Below are 20,659 nucleotides of genomic sequence, written 5' to 3'. Positions count from 1 at the left end.
AAAGCAGAAGTCAAAGTTTCAAGAGCTGGTGACATCACACAGCCAAAGGTAAAGGATAAAACTTAGGAGAAACCAACAGTCAAGGGATACATGGAAGATACACGCCACTGAAAGAAGTCTGGTTTCGAACCAGGAGAAAATGAAGTCATTGTAACATACTCTTACTTTTGTTACCTCTCTACCTTTTTGACCCTCAAAAAGAACAATGATTAATCAATGACAAAAATGCAAATTAAAACTTAAATATACATCTTAATGTTTCTCAATGGTAACAGAGACTAAACAAAACTAAACCGTTTATATAAATCATAACAAAACTGACCCTAAAAGATTTCTTCAAGCTCCTGTCTTTCTGTGTCATGGTTTATGAACCATTTCCATTTAGAACTAATTCTAAATTATTAACTTCTTAAACAAAGCATGGGTTTTTCTCCCAAGGCAAAAAAATAATCAAACATCATCTTCACATCTAACACACAGGTATACAGAGCCACAAGATTTCCCAACATACTCAACAACTAAATACTCCCTTACTAGCAGACCATACCTTTATGTTGGCTAGAATCTGCATTGAAGTTCATTTGTCCTTTGAGGTGACTGTGTCCTTCATCATCTGAATGCCTTGCATGAGGATCATTATGAAGCATGTTAGGCTGAATGTCAGCCTGTTCTCGAAACAAAATACTGAATAGTTGAGAACATAAAAAAAATCCTATTGCTGATCCACAGAGGAAGATTAAAAAATTCAGCCAAGATTTAGAGGCCATTTCCTGGGAATGTGTTTCTGTAAAAAGAAAAGAAAAGAAAAATAGTAATAATTATAAAATAAGTATTAGTACCTGGTTGTTAAATTATTAAGTGATGCACATTATCAAGAAGAAATATTCTGAGGTTTAACTTCCATAGGAAGTTGATCCCTTCTGTAAGACAATGCATGTGATAGTACTAACTTCTCATGTAGAACTTTACCTCTTTACGTGTTGTTTTAAAGGCCCTTTGTGTACAATTACAAGCAAGTGGAAGGTAGACTCATTATTCTTGGCCCAGAGCCTCCAAGAACCAGGCTTGTTTGCCAGGATAATTTTCATTCTTGGCTATCAGCTCTAGTGCCTTCCCTTCTGTACCAGACATCACCTTCTCCATTCTTCAATATGGAGTGAGCAAACTCTAAGAAGAACTAGAAATAAGGTGCTTCAGGCTTTGTGAGCTACAGACTGTCTCTGTTCTTTAAAATGTAAAAGCTGCATCTCACTCTGAGTTGGAGAACCTGGACACCTGTGGCAGCTCCATCTGAGAAGCTGCTGGGGCCCATGGGAAGAGAGACGTCTGAAGAGGCTCTGTCCTTCTGAGAGAAGACTACAGAACACCTGTCTGTCTTGAAGAAACACCATGAGGATAAGCTCAAGCAGCAGGAAAAGGAGACGGCTCATTTGTACAAACAAACTGAGCAGAATAAGAAGATGAAAAAGCCTAAGACATGAGGGTAATTAAGTGTATGCAGTCCCCCAGAGAATGGCCCGTATCACTGCTCACTGCCTACTTTAATAGAAACATAATTAACACTTGGTCTGTGTGCTACAAACAGATAACAACCTATCAGCAGTAATATACGTGTAGCAGAATCTTCCCCCAATTGGTTAAAATAAGAAAGACAAGAAGCCAATCACTGGGTAAGGAGGCAGGCCTTCCAGGTCTGAGAGGAAGAGGGAAGGCAGGAGAAATGACTTCCTTTGGGAAGCTGGGAGCAAGGGAACCAAAATGTAGGCTGGGGGCTGTTAACTGTTAGTTCAGGTGGCAGAATCCACCAGGATCTGCCACGGAAAGATTTTTAACATAGAACAGTTGGTAAATTTAAGATGTTAGGTTCTGTACCCAGCAGTTGTGTTATCCGTGACTAAACTAAGATTGTCTGGTGTTTTCCATTTTGCTGCAATTCAACTGAGCTCCTGGGAAAGGTAACCTCAGCAGAGCGTGGGTTTATGAGAGTGAGCCCCAGCTAGCCGCTGAAACTGGGGAGTGCAGCAGCCAGCTGCAGGGAGGAGCTCTGAGGAGGCAGAGCCAATGTTGGTGGGAGAAGCCTTGGCCAGGGAAACATGCGGTCTTGGGGCTGGGTACCAGGCTGGGAACAGACAAGACTGCCAGCTGGTGCCTAGCCAATGATAGCCTGAGTAGCTTTTTAATATTATACACTACTGAAGGATCTGATGGCCTTTTCTGGCCTTCATGCATGCATAGTCTGCATGTGTACACACATATGCACGCAAGACATCTTTAAAAGTCAACAGGTAATACAGACTTTCCCTTGACACTATTTCCAACACAATATAGTTTAACTATATTAGGCAGTATAAGTAATAAATTGATAAAATGGAAAGGCATTTGTATCTAACATCTAATATCCCCCATGTTATATAAATGTTTAGTGCAATTACAAAGCAGAAATATGCACTCCCATCTACCTGCTTAGAAATGTCAAAGTTTTATCCATTACATCCCTCCTTTTTTCAAACAATCATGATTAATAGAAAGGACAACATAATATAGGAAGTCAGGAAGAACTTAAAAGGCAGTGTTCTATTAAATTAAAACACAAAAACAATAACCACCACCGTCACAAGCACAGAACTGAAAATCTCTACCACTGTATTTATGGAATGCTTCACTGGATTCACCTACATGGTCATTAATTCAAATGAGAAAAGATGAACAAAGGTAACAGACCATGTGAAGACATCGCTCAGCCATGTTGTACATTAATGATGGAAGCTTGCTGAGGTGGGAGAGAGTTGTCTATTTCAAGCTCCATATAACATGAGAATTACGTGAGGAACATTTTGAAAATACAGATATTTAGGCTTGTAAACTGTGACCTCAGATGCAAAAAAGAACTGAGAAAATTAAAAATCATTTGGATTTTTAAAGAAAGGGCTTTGTATTATTGTTGTGAAGAAAAAACTTCAACCAATAAAGATTTGTGTAAAGGAGGAAACAACCCAAAGCTTACTACTCAAAAATAATCATTATTAACAGTTGGTAAGATCTATAACTGGGCAAAATGGCTCAGCGAGTAAAGGTACTTGCTGCCAAGCCTGGTAACCCGTGTTCAATCCCAGAGACCAGCAGAACGGAAGAGGAGAAGTGGTCCTCTGACCCCCACATGCAGGGCATCATCCACATGCATGTGTGAACACACATACATACACATAAGTTCATCAGTTTATCCATTTTGCACTTACTGATTTGCATTTTACAAGTGAATGCAGACAGATCGGGAGCAAACTGAATTAAGGATTCTGACTCTTAACCACTTTAAAGAACTGAGATTACACTAGTCATACAATTTCAAAGATTTAACATTGTGAATTCTATTTCTTTGAACTTATAAGAGATAAAATTAATGTAAAGAAGTTTAAATATTTAGAATTATCTTTCTCTACATAAATGATCCTTTTTGACGATAGAGAAAATTAAGAAGACCATAGTTTTGTTTTCTGTATTTGAATTATAGGTAGCATGGTTTTGCTGTGAGGAATATGGAAATCCATATGTGCACACACAACTTTACTAGTTTTATTTGATGTTTGTTATGAACTGAAATTGTCCCATTGCTACATCTTAGATCTATATGAATGTGGACTCCAAGTTCACCAGCAGTCACTTTATCAGAACTTCTCTCACTCCTGTCACAAGCCACCAGCTGGAACTCAGCAACAACTGCAATTCCTGCTGTTGATTTCATAGAGAAAGTACAACTTGATACAGTATACTTTTTCCTCCACGTTTTGTAGATATTATAATTACACCATGGTCATCTCATATGGGTACTACACAAGTATTTACCTCTTGTAGAAGTTTATTATTTTTGCTCTCTATAGACATAGGTGTATCTTGTCCTGATAAACTGAAGGCCATGACAGTCCTGTACTAAACAAGTCTGTTTTCCCAAAAGCACCTGATCACTGTCACAAATGTGCCCTACTCTGAGCACTAAAACTGCAGGAGCAATGCTAGGAACCCGGCTGAGGGTCTCATGCATGCCAGGCAAGACTTCACTTCTTATTCAGTGACTGTTCTAAGTGGTCAAGGCTGGAACTCCTACATCCTGAACACGTAATCCAGTTGTCTATCATTCCAAATACAGGGTTACAGGCCTGACTCACCGTTATTACTTATTATGATGATCTGTAATCAGTGACCTTTGCTTTCAGTATTAGTAGTGTTTTGGGGCATCATAAAACACTCCTATATGAGGCTGTGAACCCAATAAAGGTTCTTTGTGTTCTGACTGATTCACTAACTTCTTTTCCATTCCCTCCTTTTCCTAGGATACAGCAATACTAAAATTATGTCAAACAATAATCTTACAATGGATCCTAAGTGTTTAAGCAAAACAAACTCTTATATAGACACTTACCAGTTTAAATTAAAGGCTGGAAATAAATATACTCAGTAAGAAAGCATGTCAAACCAGGATTCTTATACCACCTAGGTAAATAAAGAAGTTCTTGAAGCAAAATGACATTGCTACTACTGTGTGTACATGAATGAGAAGAGGATTTAAGTCTTACTGCTGGTAGGAGATGGTGGATTAGATAGAAGAGCCACTGTGCTATTTACTAAGCCAAAGCCTAACTCAGAGCAAGACCCTAACTTAATTTTATAAAGGCCAGAGGTGAGTGAGGTCCACAAGGAAAATATAAAGCTAGCAGAGGTTGGTTCACGGGGTCGAGAAATAGTGTGAAATGAAGCAGGAAATGCTGATGCAGAAACTGTAGGGACTCAGCCACCTCCAGCACTGTCACTAGCTCGATCATCTAGATAAGTGACAGCATTTTCAGTGGAAATGAAACAGCTGTATACTAGAATAAGATGTCACGTAAGACTTTTTACCCTAAGATGAAGCTGATGGCATTTAACATTCCAAAAATTATTTCCTCCAAATTATCTTTAGAATTATACCAAATGTACTCTCCCTGTGCTGTGTAACTGAAATAACAAAACATGGCAGTTCTTCCTTAAGCATAGCTTACTGAAACCTTACTTTAAACACACTAACTATTCACTGCCACTGTGCCTAGCTCCCCAGGACCCAATGGAGATATATGGGAAGTTTGATGCTATTGTCACACCTAACACAGCATCCATCCTGAAGCCTGTGGACAAATGAGGAGCTCCAGATCTTATTTAAGAAATATAGCGTTTAAGAAGATGTATCTGCTTTAGACAGTGATTTTCCTGATTTGTTTTGCCAGAGAAAACTGAAAGCCGCTTGGAAAGGATCAAGGACTCAACATCCGCAATGTGTGGAAGGCATCTTACAAAAAGCCGATTTGAACAATGGTAATTCTGAGGCTTTCAAGACCAGCCGAGGCAGCATCTGAAGGTATGGTAGGAACAGCAAGAGAACTAGAAGTGTGAACTGTAGTTGCTGAAATGTCACGTTAGAACTGAAAATGCAGTCTGACTGTGTGAATGACTAGAATTTCATCATAAAACTAATGACTGAGGAGTACTTCTTATAGAAGGACAAAGAGTTTCTGACGAGGAAAGCTCATTCTAATGAAGACACAGTGAACACTATTCAATTCACATAGGATTCGGAATACTTGTCAATACGGCTGATCATGTATGGGGCCAGGGAGCCATGGGACTAGGAGTGTAGCAGGCTCGGGGTTGAGGTGTGTTCAAACCCCAGAAATCTATCCTAAGATTGGCAGGACTAGGCTGGTTCCTCACCCTGCCCAGGGCCTACATGTCCCAGGACACAAAGCCCTGTGTCCCCACCTTTGCCCATGGGAGGTCATGTAGCCCTGTAGCTGGTTAAACTTCCTCTCCTTGTAACAAGGTCATATCCGGCAGCACCAGGAATTCATCCTTATGCAATGGGGCATCTCCAGCACTGGGACTCCTGCCACAGATGTACACTTACCCCTAAAGCCCCTACCCAACCCCCAGAGGTTTAAGTAGCCCTTGTCCCCCTCGTTAAACAAACTGTCTCACTGAAGCTGCCTCTGTTGTCACTGTGCTCACCACCTCCTGAGGTCTCTTCAGCTCCCAGATGGCTGTCATTGGCTGTTCAGCCCATTATCGGCGGGAAAGGGGAGCCTGGCCAGCAGAAAGGATAGCAGGGTTTTGAGAAAATCCAACAAGCACCACATGATACAGCTTCCATACGACAGAGTGATCGTTCACAAAGTGTCAACGGATAAGACAATCTTCATTGTTATTTTGTTTTCAGAAATAGTTGTTACCCCTTCCCTAACCTCAGGAACCCACCCCCTATTAGTGAGCAGTCAAGAAGAGTCCTCTATATGAGTCACTGGCATTTACTTTTAAAAGAGAATGTCACCACATATTATAGTACTGTGTAAATGTAGTATACATTTAGGTCCTGGTGAACCAAAACTTTTTTTGACTCATTTCACGTTGTGATACTTGCTTTACTGCACTGGTCTGGAACAGAGCTAACAATCTCACTGATGTACACTCATCAAGGAATGTACCTCTGCTATGGCTTGTTTGTAGTTACATCAGCACATCTCAGCAAGACATCAAGGGCTACTTTTACAGCTAGACCAAGTCCTTATGCAGTTCATAAAAGACCCTCGGAACCTATTGTCTTTTCTTCCTTCAAGTATCTTGCAAATACCTCAGTATTTGAACTTTTGCTCTGAATTACTATATTCATGTGCTACATTTAAATATTCACAATATATGTCTCTCCAAATAAAATATCTCAATCTTTCTAAAAAAAAACTTTTATACTTATACTTAAGTATTTGTTCTAGAAAATCACATAGTAAATTCTTTTAAAAGTTTGACATCAATATCTATTAATGGGAAAAAAAACTAAAATATATAGTACAAAAAAGTACAGTCCAAACTTTGACCTCCAAAATATTATGGTAGCAAAGAGAATTGAAACACACGCTAGTTATTTTAAGTTATGCCTCCTACAAGAAAAACTCAAGATGAGTTATATGAATGAAAGTGATTTACCGAAAAGAATGGGAAATTTTAAATTAAAAAGATGACTTTATCTTACTGAGATATATCAGACTACTAGGTCAAGAGGATGTGAGAGGCCAGGTTTTAATCACATCTACCCACCAGATCATGACAAATACAGAGGCAGATGCTCACAGCCAAGCACTGGACTGAGATCAGGGTCCCCAATGGAGGAGTTAGAGAAAGGACCGAAGGAGCTGGAGGGGTTTGCAACGGTACCAACCAGAGTTCCCAGGAACTAAAACACTATCCTAAGAGTACACACGGTGGGACCCATGGCTGCAGCTGCACATGTAGCAGAGGACGGCTTTGTTGGGCATCAGTAGAAGAAGAAGCCCTTCCTTGGTCCTGCCAAGGCTTAATGCCAGAGTGTAGGGAAATGTCAGGGCGGGTAGCCTAGAGGGTGTGGGTGGGAGGAGGAGCACCCTCATAGAAGCCAGGGGTGGGGGATGGGAAGTTTATGAAGGGGAAACCTGAAAAGAGGATAACAGTTGAAATGTAAATAAAATACATCCAATTAATAAAAACAATTAAAAAAGCAAAATATTTTCCCCCAAATAAATTTTGGGCATTATCCAGTGTGCTCCATTCTGTAGTTTAAACGGTGAGATCTAAGTTTCATCTGAGTGGAGCATGCCAAGAAAGAACTTTCTTGAGCGCTCCTTTCTGTTTGCTTGTTTGAACAAGGTCTTAGAAGGCAGGCTGGCCTCACACTTGCTACCGAGTGTAGTTGAGGGATCCTGGTGCTCCCTTCTCCACTCCCACCTGCAGAGGGTGCACGCAGCAACCCTACCCCAAGACTTTTGTTTCTCACCCATCACCACCACCCTTTACTTTTTTTTCTTTAAATTGTCTAATCTCTTTCTTACAAGACAGTGCTTCTATGCCAGCCAGAACTTCTGGCAAACAACTGATAGAATTCCTCCACCTATGTGGGATTTTGTCTTTAAAACTTGTTTGAAATTTCTATGATTACATTTCAGTCTGTGTCAGCTTAGTTGAAATTAAAGCAACCCAAATACTTCCTTTCTTAACTATTTTGTACCCTGATTTCTCTTACGAGTCAACTAAAACATTTTCTGGAAAAAAAAACTTTAAAGGAAGGAAGCTAAGGGTCATGTGGTGGGCCACTATTTGTGTGTCAACTTGACACAAGCTGGAGTTACCACAGAGAAAGGGGAAAGATTCCCTTGAGGAACGGCCTCCATGAGATTCAGCTGTAAGGCATTTTCTCAACTAGTGATCAGGGGGGAGGGCCCAGCCCATTGTGGGTGGTGCCATCCCTGGGCTGGTAGACCTGGGTTCTATAAGAAAGCAAGCTGAGCAAGCCAGGGGTTAGTAAGCCAGTAAGTGACATCCTTCCTCGGCCTCTGTATCAGCTCCTGCTTCCTGACCTGCTTGAGTTCCAGTCCTGACTTCCTTTGGTGATGAACAGCAATGTGGAAAGTGTAAGCTGAATAAACCCTTTCCTCCCCAACTTGCTTCTTGGTCATGATGTTTTGTGCAAGAATAGAAACCCTGACTAAGACAGTCACTTAACTCAATTCCTCAAGGCAGCACTAGATCACTTCTTGAAATCAGCCTTAGGAAGAGAATGTGCTAGTAACATCTACAGCACATACAGTGGCAATTCAGCTGCAGACAGAGCTACATTCCACACAAAACAGGAGGAACTAGATGTTGGGACTGAGGACCAGGAGCTTAAGATCAGGGCAAAGTAAGACCTTGGAAAACCTTTGAACCAAGCTACCATGATTCTGGGGTACTGAAAGGTTTAAAAACTAACTAGTTTGGATTTGTACTGTGGAACTCCCACAGGGAATGGCATATTAGATCATCTTTCAACTGAGGCTCATTGGTGATTAGGCCCAAAACATGTCCGAAGATTACAATTAATTTCTAGCACCACTGTAAGTTATGAGGACAGCTAAGAATTAGCTGACATTTTAAGGAAAGCTCTACGGAACTAATGAACCTAAGGACCACAAATCTACAGTACACATTAGCATCGAGCCAGTAAGCAGCACCCCTCCATGATCTCTGCATCAGCGCCTTCCCTGACTGCCTACAACCATGAGCTGTAATATAAAAGAGTAAGTGAAATAGACCCTTTCCTTCCCAAATTGCTGCTGTTCATGTTTCATCACAGCAATAGAAACCTTAAGACAGGTGTTCAACTTATGATGAAGTTATAGTCCAATAAACCCACTGGAAGTTCAAACTATTTGAGTAAAAAGAAAATGTATTTAATACCCTGATAAACACATCATAAAATTTGAAAAGCACATTGAACCATTTAAAATCCAGATGCAGGGATGGGTTGGTGGGTAAAAGTGCTCGTTCACAAGTCAGACCACCGAAGAACTCCCAAGGGAAGAGAGAACTGACTTCTGAAAATTGTCCTGTGAACCACCACACACGTACGACAGTAACTCCAGACCCAAGCCCACACGTGTATTATCAGTAAACAAAACTGGTGCTCACTGACCCCATGAGGTTATATTCTGATAAGCCCCATCCTAAGGACAAAGAGTTAGCGTTCATTTGTTTTACCACAATAATAATCACTGGTAAATTTTCTCTTGTCTAAAGACTTCCAGAAGCACATACCAGTGCTGTACAAGAAAATATCAGGTATATATACTTCAGACAGTGTGAAAACCATCAAGGTAATTGATAATTTGACCAACTGTGAAGACTTGGAAACACTTAAAAGAAATCATTTAAAGGTGGCTATTTGTGAAGTGAATCATATTTTTATACACAGAAAGAAAGTAATTATATAGAAACCAAAAACGTTGCAGGTAACAAAGAATAACTACCACCTTAAACATACAGACTCCATACATAAAGCGAACTATACTCCCACTAAAGGATCAAAAACAAAAATTCAATAAATGGAAAAGTACAACACTGACATATGAGCCATCAGCAGTAGCTTCTGGGAAAAGGGCACGCTAGTGATAGGAATACGTTTCCCCACACAGACATCACACAGGTAGAATCTGGTGTTAACGATCTAGAACACTGGAAAGCTATCAAAGGCTCCAAATTTCCTGTGAAAGACTTGAAAAGTACGGTAAACTGTAGGTGATTTCTGTTAATTTCACCTCTTAGAAGTAACTACCCACCTATCCCTCCACTAGCTGTGCTGGGTAGGCAGCTGTTTGCAGAGCACATATTTATGGAGCAGTTGTTCCAAGGTTATGGGAGCAAAGGTAGGCAGTAAGAAGCCTGTCTTCTGAATACCAGAAATGGCTGACTGCTGCTTCTGATTGCAAAAGGAGAATCAGATGGGCAGCCACTGCTGCAACTACCCAGATAATCCCTCTCTGGCTTGAAGTGACTTCTAGGGGATTCGGCTGATACCTTCTCCACCCCTTTTTATTTTTTCTCTTCCACCTCTGTTTGGGAATTAGACATTAGGAACTACAGCATCCAAAAGGCACTGCATGCACTGTAATTCAAGGGCAATTACAAAGCCAGTGTATATGAACAGATAAAATACAACCTCAGAAACACCTTCGTTATACTTAGCCCTGACCCAGAGACAGACTACAACAAGCCAACAAAACAAAACAAAACGACAACAAAGAAAAACACCAAACACTAGGGAATGGGACGATCTGATTTCATGATCACATTATTAAATGAAAACATCTGGGTTTGTTTTTTTCTTTCTTTCGTCTTTTTTTTTTTTTTTTTAACAACACGCAGCACACAAATGAGAAGATGAGTCATTCAAAGCAACAAGGAAGCAAAACCTAACTCTCTGTCAGACAGACCTGACAGTAATCTATTAAATAAAGACGTTGAAGAAATTGAAAACCTAAAAAGAGAAACAAAACAAAATCTAAAGCACAACAGCATTGTTAACTAAATTTAAAAATCCACTAGAAAGAATAAACCCAAGTTTGAGCAGGCAGGAGAAAAAAAGAAAACACCAAGCTGGAGGCCAGAACAAGTGTCTGAGGAGTGGGACAAGAGATGGGTGTGAGGGAGCGAGCACACAAAGAGACTGGAATGCCTACGCAGGAAGGAGAGAACAGCCCCAAAACAATCACTAGCAATCCCCAGATTCAACCCAAGATTCCAGTATTAGCACCCGAGAGGTTGACTAGACTCCAGCGAACATGGACTCAAGACTTACACCAAACTATGTTTCAATCAAGCCACAGGCCAAAGGGACAATTCTGAAAGCATGAAAATGTGATTCATGGCCTACAAGTGACTGTCAGTAAGATTATCATATTTCTCATCAGACTTTGGAGGACAGAAGGTAGTAGGCTGGAATATTTAAAGTTAGAAAAAGAAAGAAAGAGTGTCAACCATGAATCCGACATCTTGACAATTTTTTTTTCCTTTAAAAGTGAAGGGGAACGTAAGACAGTCTTGGGTAAATACTCCCAAAGCAGTTCATTACTACTGACCTGCTCTGCAAGAAATGCACAATATTGTAAAAGTGCAGTGAACAATAGAAGTAAATAAAAATTAAACACACAGGTAAACAGAACACCGTATACTATTATAACTATTTGTTTAAGCTCTACACTTGGTTTCCATATCATTTAAGAGACAAGCATTAGTATAGTTTCGACATACAATGTATAAAGATGTAATTGTGTGGTATCAACTTGTGAACTGGAAGAGTTATAGAAGAAAGGTATGTTGTATGCTATTGAGGTTAAATGTGTATGAACTCAAGCTAGAGTACTGTAGCTTAAGGATATCAAGAATAATTATCCTGATAACCAAAGAAAACAGCTAAACGACATACTTAAAGGGCAATGAGACAGTAACACAGGAAAAGGGGGCTAGAAAAATGGGGCAGGAGTCCCTCCTGGTAACTACTTCAAATGAAAATAGATTAATCAAGAGGCAGAGAGAGGCAGAATGAATAAACGTGATCCAACTATGTCGTAACTGTGAGAGTAACTTTAGACCCAAAGACAAATAGTTTGAAAATAAAAGTATAGAAATGAGACACTGTATGCAGATAGTAACCAAGAAAAAAGCAATATAAGACAATTATGTGTCTTTAATAATTGATCACTAAAACATAAAGCAAAAAGTAAGAATAAATGTTTCATGTTTACAGACAGTTAAGACTTCACACTGTTAAGATAGTATAGTGTTGATCTACAGTCAATATCCTTAACAAAATAATCTACAGATTCAATAAAATCTTTAGTCAAATCCCAACAATGTTTTATAAACTGATATGGAATCTCAAAAGGCCTTAAACAGTCAAAATAGTATTGAATTTAGCAGCCAAAACACACACAAAAAAATAAAGCTTTTTGCATTGAAATACTTACTCGACAGTTTGAAAAAAAAAAACTACAGAATGGAACAAAACACAAATCATATATAAAATTTGGGATTAATGGGGCAGATGTTATATGTAGATGTCCTTAAAAATCAGCTAAAACAAAATCAATCCAACTCAGAATGGGCATATGATTTGAATAGCTCTCCAGAAGACACGTAACACTTAATAAGCAAGTAAAACAATTCCTTGTATGTCTACCATTAGTTAATGCCAGTTCAGAACTCATAAAGATGGCGACTACCAACAATCAGAAGGTACCAGGTACTGGCAAGAACATAAAGAAACAGGGATCTGTGTACACAAAACAGTGCGGCTGCTGAAGACAGCACTTCAGTACAGCAGGTCCTCAAACATCAACACCAATAATCACTGGGTGTGGTGCTGCTCAACTTTAATCCCAGTACTCGGAGAAGCAGGCATGTCTCTGCTCTGGTCTACACACTGAGTTCCAGGCCCACAATTATACAGTGAGACTATCTTGAAAGGGGGCTCAGGTCCCCTTATCACATGACCCACCAATTGCACCTTGAGGTACATACCCTAAGGACTTGGAAAGAATCCCAAAAAGGTATCCCCCAAAACACTGGTATTCACAGCAGCTTTAAAACAGAGTTGGGGTGCAGGAAACATTATCTATGACAGGCAAATGAATTAGTAAATATGCAAAGGATGTACTGACCAATCTTTAAAAAATGAAGAGAATTCCAATCTGTTCTAACAGATAAAAGGAGAACATGCTGTCTCCTTTTTAAGTGAAACAAACCATTAAAAAGACAATGTATGGTTACTCTTGCTTTAAATAAAACTCAGTAACAGGGTAGAATTTTGGTTGACAAGGGTTGTGGGGAGGTAGAACGGGACTTAAATGGTAGTTTCAGCTGTACAGGATGCAGGCTCTAGAGGACAACGATGATGTGTACATAATATAAATGCAACCACTACTCAACTGAACTGGATGGTTAGGATTAGCATTTTAGGTGTATTTTATCACACACACACACACACACACACACACACACACACACACGCACACACACTCACACTCACACACAGTTTGGTGATAGTTTTCTACAGATTAATCTGTGTGTATAATGTGATTCCAGCCCAAACACAGAGTTTTAAAAGTTAAATAACTGTGTTAAAAAGTATTCTAAACGTTTGGAAAAACTATTGAGTACAAATTTTTTAATGGATCACGTCACTCTGCATCCCTGGCTGTCCTGGGCCTGGAACTGTCTCCTAAGTGCTAGAATTAAACACCTATGCTACTATGCCTGACCAGGGAACGAACGGGTAATGAATGGTGAATGGGTGGGGAGAAAATATGCACATTGCATATTAAAACGTTTACATGGAGGCTCAGTGGCACACACAAATAATCTCGGCGCTTGGGAGGTGAAGACGAAGGGGTGAAGGACTTAAGGCCAGCCTAGGGTCAGCCTGAGCTACCTTATCTCAAACACACAGACACATACTTTCTCTTCTTCATAGCCAAAACAAAAAACAAAACAAACAAACCAGAGGTGAACTGAAATGATTTAACAATTTAATGCTGAGACAGACAGGCCAATCGCAGTGTGTTTAAAAGCATGCCAATTAATAACTGAGATTAGCTGAGCAACTCTACAGACTGCTAGAAACTCCTTTCAAATGCCATCAGTGTGACTGACCTTCCCCTTCTGGCATGGCGGACTGACTGATCATTATGCATCCGAAGCAAGTTTGGTTTTCAATGGAGTGTCAGATAAGGGTATACAGACTGAACATTCCACAGTTATCTCTGTGATCTCCAAACACCAGGCCAGATGTTTAACCTTTTGGCACCCAGTCTCTGTAGTTTTGAAACTATTAAATACTACAACAGTATAATTTTGCCTCAACACCACCTTTCTTCAAAATCCTACAGTACTGATTTCTTCTTCGGTAAAGTCTGCTATTTTCCCAGCTACAGTCTTCTTCACCTCAGCAAACCAATCACCCTACCCTTTGCAACCCACAGACAGACACTGAGGCGGTTTCTCGTCAGATTGAAATGGTTTATGGGGGGAAAAAAACTGCATGTGGAAATGTAATACATAATCCACACAGCACTTGACATCAAGGAATAGATGACTTCTTCAAGGCATAGTATGAAAATAATTAATCCTTTGGAAAACACAAAAGCAACCAGCTGGGTCCTTTGCTAATAATTAACAATTACAACTTTTAAGATTTCAATACTTTAAAAACAGGCTAGGAGAAAACATCTTTTTGCATATTTTTATGGTAAACTAAGAGCTTCCTAAACCTCAGAAGATACAGAAACTACTACAGAAAAACAGTTTCTTCAGTGGGCAAGTCCTGGAGGCAAAGCACCTGCAAAGGAATGTTTCTTTGCAACATGTTTTAAAGGGTAAAGACACAAATGATTAACAACATACAAAACGAACATGAACACAAAAGACTCAGAAAAACAAACACTATAGTCAGGGCTACTCAATTCCACCAACAATTAAAGAAGGGCAAATCAAATGAACAGTCTGTTTCTAAGCTAGCATACTGGCAACATTTCTGGTTTGCTGACATACAGTATTTACTAACTGGCACCATTCAGTTTTTCTTACAACATACTTTCACTGTCTTTTCAAAGGATATTTGGCAATTATCTCAGAAGCTTAACAATATACCCTGAACAATGATTTTATGATCAGAAATTCAGCTTATGGGTAAATGCATAGACACCTTCCAAGATGTTCAGGACAGCCATATGTTCAGCTGTTAGTTCACGGAGTATTATACACTGCAGCAGTTAAGAACAATAACCTACACGTGTTGATCAAGAAAACATTTGCACCTGTGGCTGACCTTATGAATTGCTAATAGTTTTGTAGAAATAGAGCATGAAAACAAAACAAACCAAAGAGAATAAAAGGGGCACAAACCCTCAAAGGACAGAGGGAGGAAAATACACAAAGGAGCATTAGGTTTCATTACTTACTCTTACCTAAGCTCTCCCGAGGGCTGTATGGAAGCTGGCCCTCCCCCACCCTTCAGAGACTGGCCGCTTGGTGGGCCACACCTGTAACCCCAGCACTCGGAAGGCAAAGGTACAACGTTCAAGGCTGTCCAGCCCACGTGAGTCTGGTCTCAGAAAAACACAAAACACAAAATTATGCTTGTCACTTCGAGTCCCTGGATGCCACCCTACAGCAACAATAAAACGCCAAGGGTTCTGCTCCTCTCTCCCTTCTACCACTACCACTTAATTCTCCCCAATACTGCCTTGCACGCTTCAGATTAATAAAGGACTTACTTTTAAAACAAAATACTGAAGCCACATAGCACAATCTCATTGTACTATATAAAATAGTACAAACACACACACATTTCTGTATATGTAAAACAAAAAGGTTTTTACTTTTCCTACAAAAATTAAAGGTATTTATTTATCTAGACAGGAAAAATAAAAACATACAAACCCCCTCCCCATTACATCTCTTGACCCTTCTCAGAACTCTCTAGGATCCAAAATCACATGGACTCAGATACACGGGACCACGGGCAACTCAAACTCAACAAGCCTTAAATACAGGTAATTGTGTAAGTTATCAGCAGTGTGCTCCTCTTTCACTAAGATTCATCTGATTATTGAAACTAGTAGTTAGGAAAAAGAAACCAGTGTGTAATGTGGGGACTGCTGTGGATCAAACCCAGGGCCTTACACACGAAGCAGAAGACCCAGACCTTCCTGATGTTCCACCTACTCTCACCCATGCCCAAGTACCAACTTCTAATCCATCCTCTGCCCTGTCAATCTATCAACTGTAAGCCACGGGGATGTGGAACCTGTCTCGCTATGTGCCACTCTGCTTCAGCTCATTTCCACTTTACCAGAATGATCCCTCTCTAGCATGAGAAAGTGGCCATGCCACACACCATGAGTGTTCACCAAATCCTACAGCTTACACGTGTGAACTGAAGCGTCCTTAACTAACAAGACATATACTGTCATCGATCCACTCAATAATCCCGACTATCGATAGATTCTGAAACATCCCAGTTTAGTCAGCTCCATCTTTCTCCTGTTGTCTGACTAAAATGCCCTCCTCCCTCCACTCCCTGTGTTCTCAGCTCAGCAAGTGCTTTTACATCACGGTTTCCTAATCCTGGTACAAGTAGCAGTGTGAGCTAGCTAGTGGCACTGCTGCGGGGGCTGTCCTATTCCCTCTTAGGACACTCAGAAGCTCCGCAGCCGGTATCTACTAGATGACAGTTAGCATTCCTTCCAGTAGTGCAACATACGTTCTCTCTGGACAATGATCGGAATCCTCTTAGAGGGCTAAATCAGCTTTAGTCAAGAACCACTCCAACAGGAAGGGGCGAGGGCTCAGTGAGGACCCGAGTTCGATCCCCCAAACCCATGTAAAAATAGCAAGATGCAGTAGGAAACCGGTGCCACAAGGGTCCCCACCTCCCAGAGGCCTGCCAACCAGCTAACCTCCAGGTTCAGTGAGACTTGGGAGAGCAGTTGAGAACAGCGCCTGATGTTGACCCACAGTGGCAGAGGCATAGCCCCGTTCTAACCTGTTGTAGGTGGTTTCTCAAATGTATCACTTCAGAAAAAATATATAAAGACTAATTGCAACATTGATTATCTTTAAGGAAGACAAGGAAGTTACTAAGCGGAAAGCTGACTTTTTGCATTCACTGTTTGTTTTTGTACCTTGTAGTTCAGCTTTTGTGTCCACAGCCTCCACCCTGGTGTGAGCTGTCTTATAATTACTGCAACAGCCTTCCGCCCAACACTCCTCTTCCTCCCACCCTTCTTCCTTCTATATTTGCTAGTATCAGAGTTAACCTATCAGCTGAAATCGGACCTTGTCCACCACTTTCTCAAAAGCCTCTACCACCTGCCTAGCCTCATTTTAAAAAGCCAAAACCTTAAAATGAGCTTTACTCAATACTGCCTAATAATGTTTCCCCCATTGTGTTTGAACTTTGGACTCTGCTTTGTTACACACACACACACACACACACACACACACACACACACACACACCAGGGTCTTCGGTTCTCCGCTGCCAACACCCTGCTCTGAGGCACTCCTGCTCCACCCCATCAGGGGCTTCCCTGGCCATCCTACCCAGAACTCCAGCTGCACTCACATGATTACCACCTAAAGCAATTCTCTAGTCAGTTAGCCTATCTAAACTGCTGTCACAAGTTTCCAAATCAAGAGAACTTTGAAACTCTTTTCTACCAAGCTCCCATGCTGTACCCCTACACAGGGACAATGCCTTGTGATAACAGGGGCAGAGGCTGGAGGAACAGCAGATTCTAGAGCCCCTGTAGCACGGCTTTGCCAGCATCTCAAATGATCCTTTGTTGGTAGCCTCAGAAAACTAACACAGCAAACAAGAATGCAAGTGACTGCACTAAGCTCTACATATTCCAACTCCACAGTTAAGATGTGCCTCAGCATACAGCTTTCACTGTGAAACAATCAGGTTTGCAAATTCCACTCTCCAGGTTGCGCCCCCCCCCCCCCAGGCCCTTACTGCACTTCCTGCTGCAGATGCAAGATAATTTGTTTCAAGTTTCTTCTTGGTGTCTCCCACCTTCTAATGGGACTCCCTGATTCATAAAGAGCAGCTTCCTGTTTCACACCTAGCAGATGTATCAGTCGTAGCTGATTATCTTGCCTGGCTCAACCAGGTGGGGAGTGACATTTCAATTAGATTCAAAGACTTGAGTATACTTTGTCCTTTTTTCTTATTGGGTTGAAAAATAAAATGCTAACTTAACATTTTATAGAAAGTCTTGTCTTTCTTTAAATAAAGTATAAGGACAAACATGTACAACACACACACATAATATAATCATTATGTTGCATGTTAATTTCAAATTTTAATTTTTAAAAAGACCTTAGTCCCACCAGATTTGGCATCTAAAAACATGTATCTTGTTTTTTTAATCCTTGATGTAATTTTTAACTAGCTGTTTTACTCAAATCTCACAGTCTTTTTAAAGTATTTACACTGAAAAGCCAAAACTTTTAAACATAATAGGTAAATAGGAGCATTAAGGATAAAAATTTCTATTTACATTTGGTTCACTAATACGTTGTCACAAAAATTCCAACCACTACTTTCACAACAGACTTGACTTTATATTATCATGGATTATAGTTAAACGACATACAATTTTCATTTCAGTAAACATATGCACACACCTTTGAATATGATTAGCCAAACATTACCTCATTATATGTACTTTTAAACTGCTTAGAAAATTCTAACATTTTCTTAATATTAAAGTTATTCACAATTATAGACTGATTATTCTTAAGCACAACGGTGGGGGAGGGGGAGTTTAAATTAGAAGTAACCACAAAGCATTTGTAAAATGCTGAGTCCTGAGTAAAAAGATACAGGAAAACATAAATTGCAAGCAAATCTGAGACACTGAATAGTTAGTTCTCCACTAATGCTGAATTTTAAGTGACTCATACTTGCCTTCCTAAATCACTATTTTACTTAACATATGGTGAAAAGAGTTAACTGTTTGGTAACTTGAAACTTTATATTCATTTAAACTGTACAAAAATATATACTAAAGGCTGGCAGAAATGCTGTTCAATGCTTAGAGTACCCAATATTATGTGCATAGGGCTCATCTAACATTTATCTGATAAGGGACTGGAAAACTGTCGTTTAAATACCTTCTAAAAACTCAAATTTCCACTTCCAAACGTAACCAGAATCAAACAACTTGTAGTGTGCACGGCATTTTTTCTTGGCATCCAGACAGTTCTGAGGTCTATGCTCAACTTCCAGTAAATTACCGTATTTCTGTCCCTTGCACATTGCCTAATTACTCAGTCTGATGCACTGGAGTTCTAACTTTGTAACTTTTTAATTCAGGATACGTTTTTAGTCAGTATGTACTAAAAGGCAAGTCCGTGAATACAAAAACCTAGATTGGAAAATTACTTTATTCCCCCCCAGAATGTGGGGGAATCTTAGAATATTCTAAGCCCCCCGCCGCTTGTAAGAAGAGTGTGGACGGAGCTCAAAAGAACTGATCCCCCGATCTAAAGTCTAAGCAGCATGTTTAACCGGCCAACATCTAGGAAAACCTTTGTGACCAAAGGGAGAGAGGGGGAAAAAAACAACATTTTTAAAAACAACCCTGAGCGTGGCAAGCCCCCCCCAAACACACCTGGCCAGTTCACTCAGTCACTGGAGGGCAGGGAAAGTTCCAAGCGCAATCAACCGGCTCCAGACAAAAGCTGACGGTCCGGCGGCGGCCGGCACCCGGGACTGGAGCGGCCGGAAGGTGCCGGCACCTGAATGCAGGCGGCTGGCGGCCGCTGGGCGCGCGGAGGCCGGGGCGGGGCGGCGGGCAGGACCGCTAGGCGCTGGCCCGCCTCGGGCGCCTCCGGCCGGACACGCCGGACTGAGGAGAGCGCGAGGGCTGCGGCTCGCCCGCCGCCCGCGACACCTGTTTGGCCGCGCCGGGCGGCGATCCCGTACCCTCCTCAGTCGCCCCGCCGCCGGCAGCCGAGCCCCGGGACCCGCAGCCCTCGGGCGCCTCCGCCCGCCGTACCTGACATCAGCCGCGGCTCCCTCGCGCCCCTCCCAGAGGCCGGGAGGAGAGCGAGCCCCCCCTTCCCCTCCCCCCAAGCCGCGACCTTCGCCGCCCTGGCCCCGCCGCAGCACGGGCAGGGGCCGCTAGCCAGGGCTGCCCGCGGCCGCCCAGATCATCCCCCCGCGGCGGCGGCCCAGGCGGGCCCGGCGCGCGCTCCCGCCGCTCGTTCCCGCCGATCGCTCCGCCCCTCGCCGCCGCGCGGCCTGGCCACAGCCCGCCTACCGCGCAGCCGCCACCCAGGGGTCTGGGAGAGCTGACGTCGCGGCTGCCGCAGCAGGAGCAGCAGCCCCGGGGAAGGGCGGGGCCTGAGCGGAGTGGGCGGGGGACAGAGCGACGTGCGGATGCGGGGATTGGCCGCCTGGCGCTCGCCCCGCCCTCCTGCGAAGGGGACTGGGAAGTCCTGGCTTCCCGGAGCCCAGGGTTTAGTTTCAGTTCTCTTCTGTTGAGTGTTCTTTCTAATTCTCTCAGGAAAGCAGAAAGCAAAATTAATAGGGGCTACGAGTAGAGCTGACTATAAACTGTTGTGTGCGGAACAAACCTTAACGCCACGCTGACCTCTAACCCAATCTCAGCCTCTTCGTTTTTTGCCTCTTGTCCCCTCACAGCATCTCTCTATCCTTAATAACAAGAAATTTGGTATAATGAAGAGTGATGTGTAACCAGACGTGTGCCTCAGAAAATTCAGATAGT

The 20,659-nt window shown here is 41.7% G+C and overlaps 1 protein-coding gene across 1 annotated transcript in view; it reads right to left on the bottom strand.

The window, feature by feature from the left end:
- Nucleotides 1-19,842, bottom strand: part of C1GALT1 (core 1 synthase, glycoprotein-N-acetylgalactosamine 3-beta-galactosyltransferase 1) — a 31,537-nt gene extending 11,695 nt beyond the window's left edge. The window contains exons 1-2 of the mRNA XM_080936332.1: nucleotides 19,541-19,842; nucleotides 548-784 (exon numbers count right to left, since the gene is read on the bottom strand). Of these exons, the coding sequence (XP_080792458.1) occupies nucleotides 548-767 (220 nt within the window). The 5' untranslated portion in view covers nucleotides 768-784; nucleotides 19,541-19,842. The remainder of the gene's footprint in view (nucleotides 1-547; nucleotides 785-19,540) is intronic.
- Nucleotides 19,843-20,659: the final 817 nt, after the last annotated feature.

This window comes from Micromys minutus, assembly GCF_963924665.1.
Source record: "Micromys minutus genome assembly, chromosome: 23".
Classification (NCBI taxonomy): domain Eukaryota; kingdom Metazoa; phylum Chordata; class Mammalia; order Rodentia; family Muridae; genus Micromys; species Micromys minutus.
This window is presented reverse-complemented; position numbering and strand designations above follow the sequence as displayed.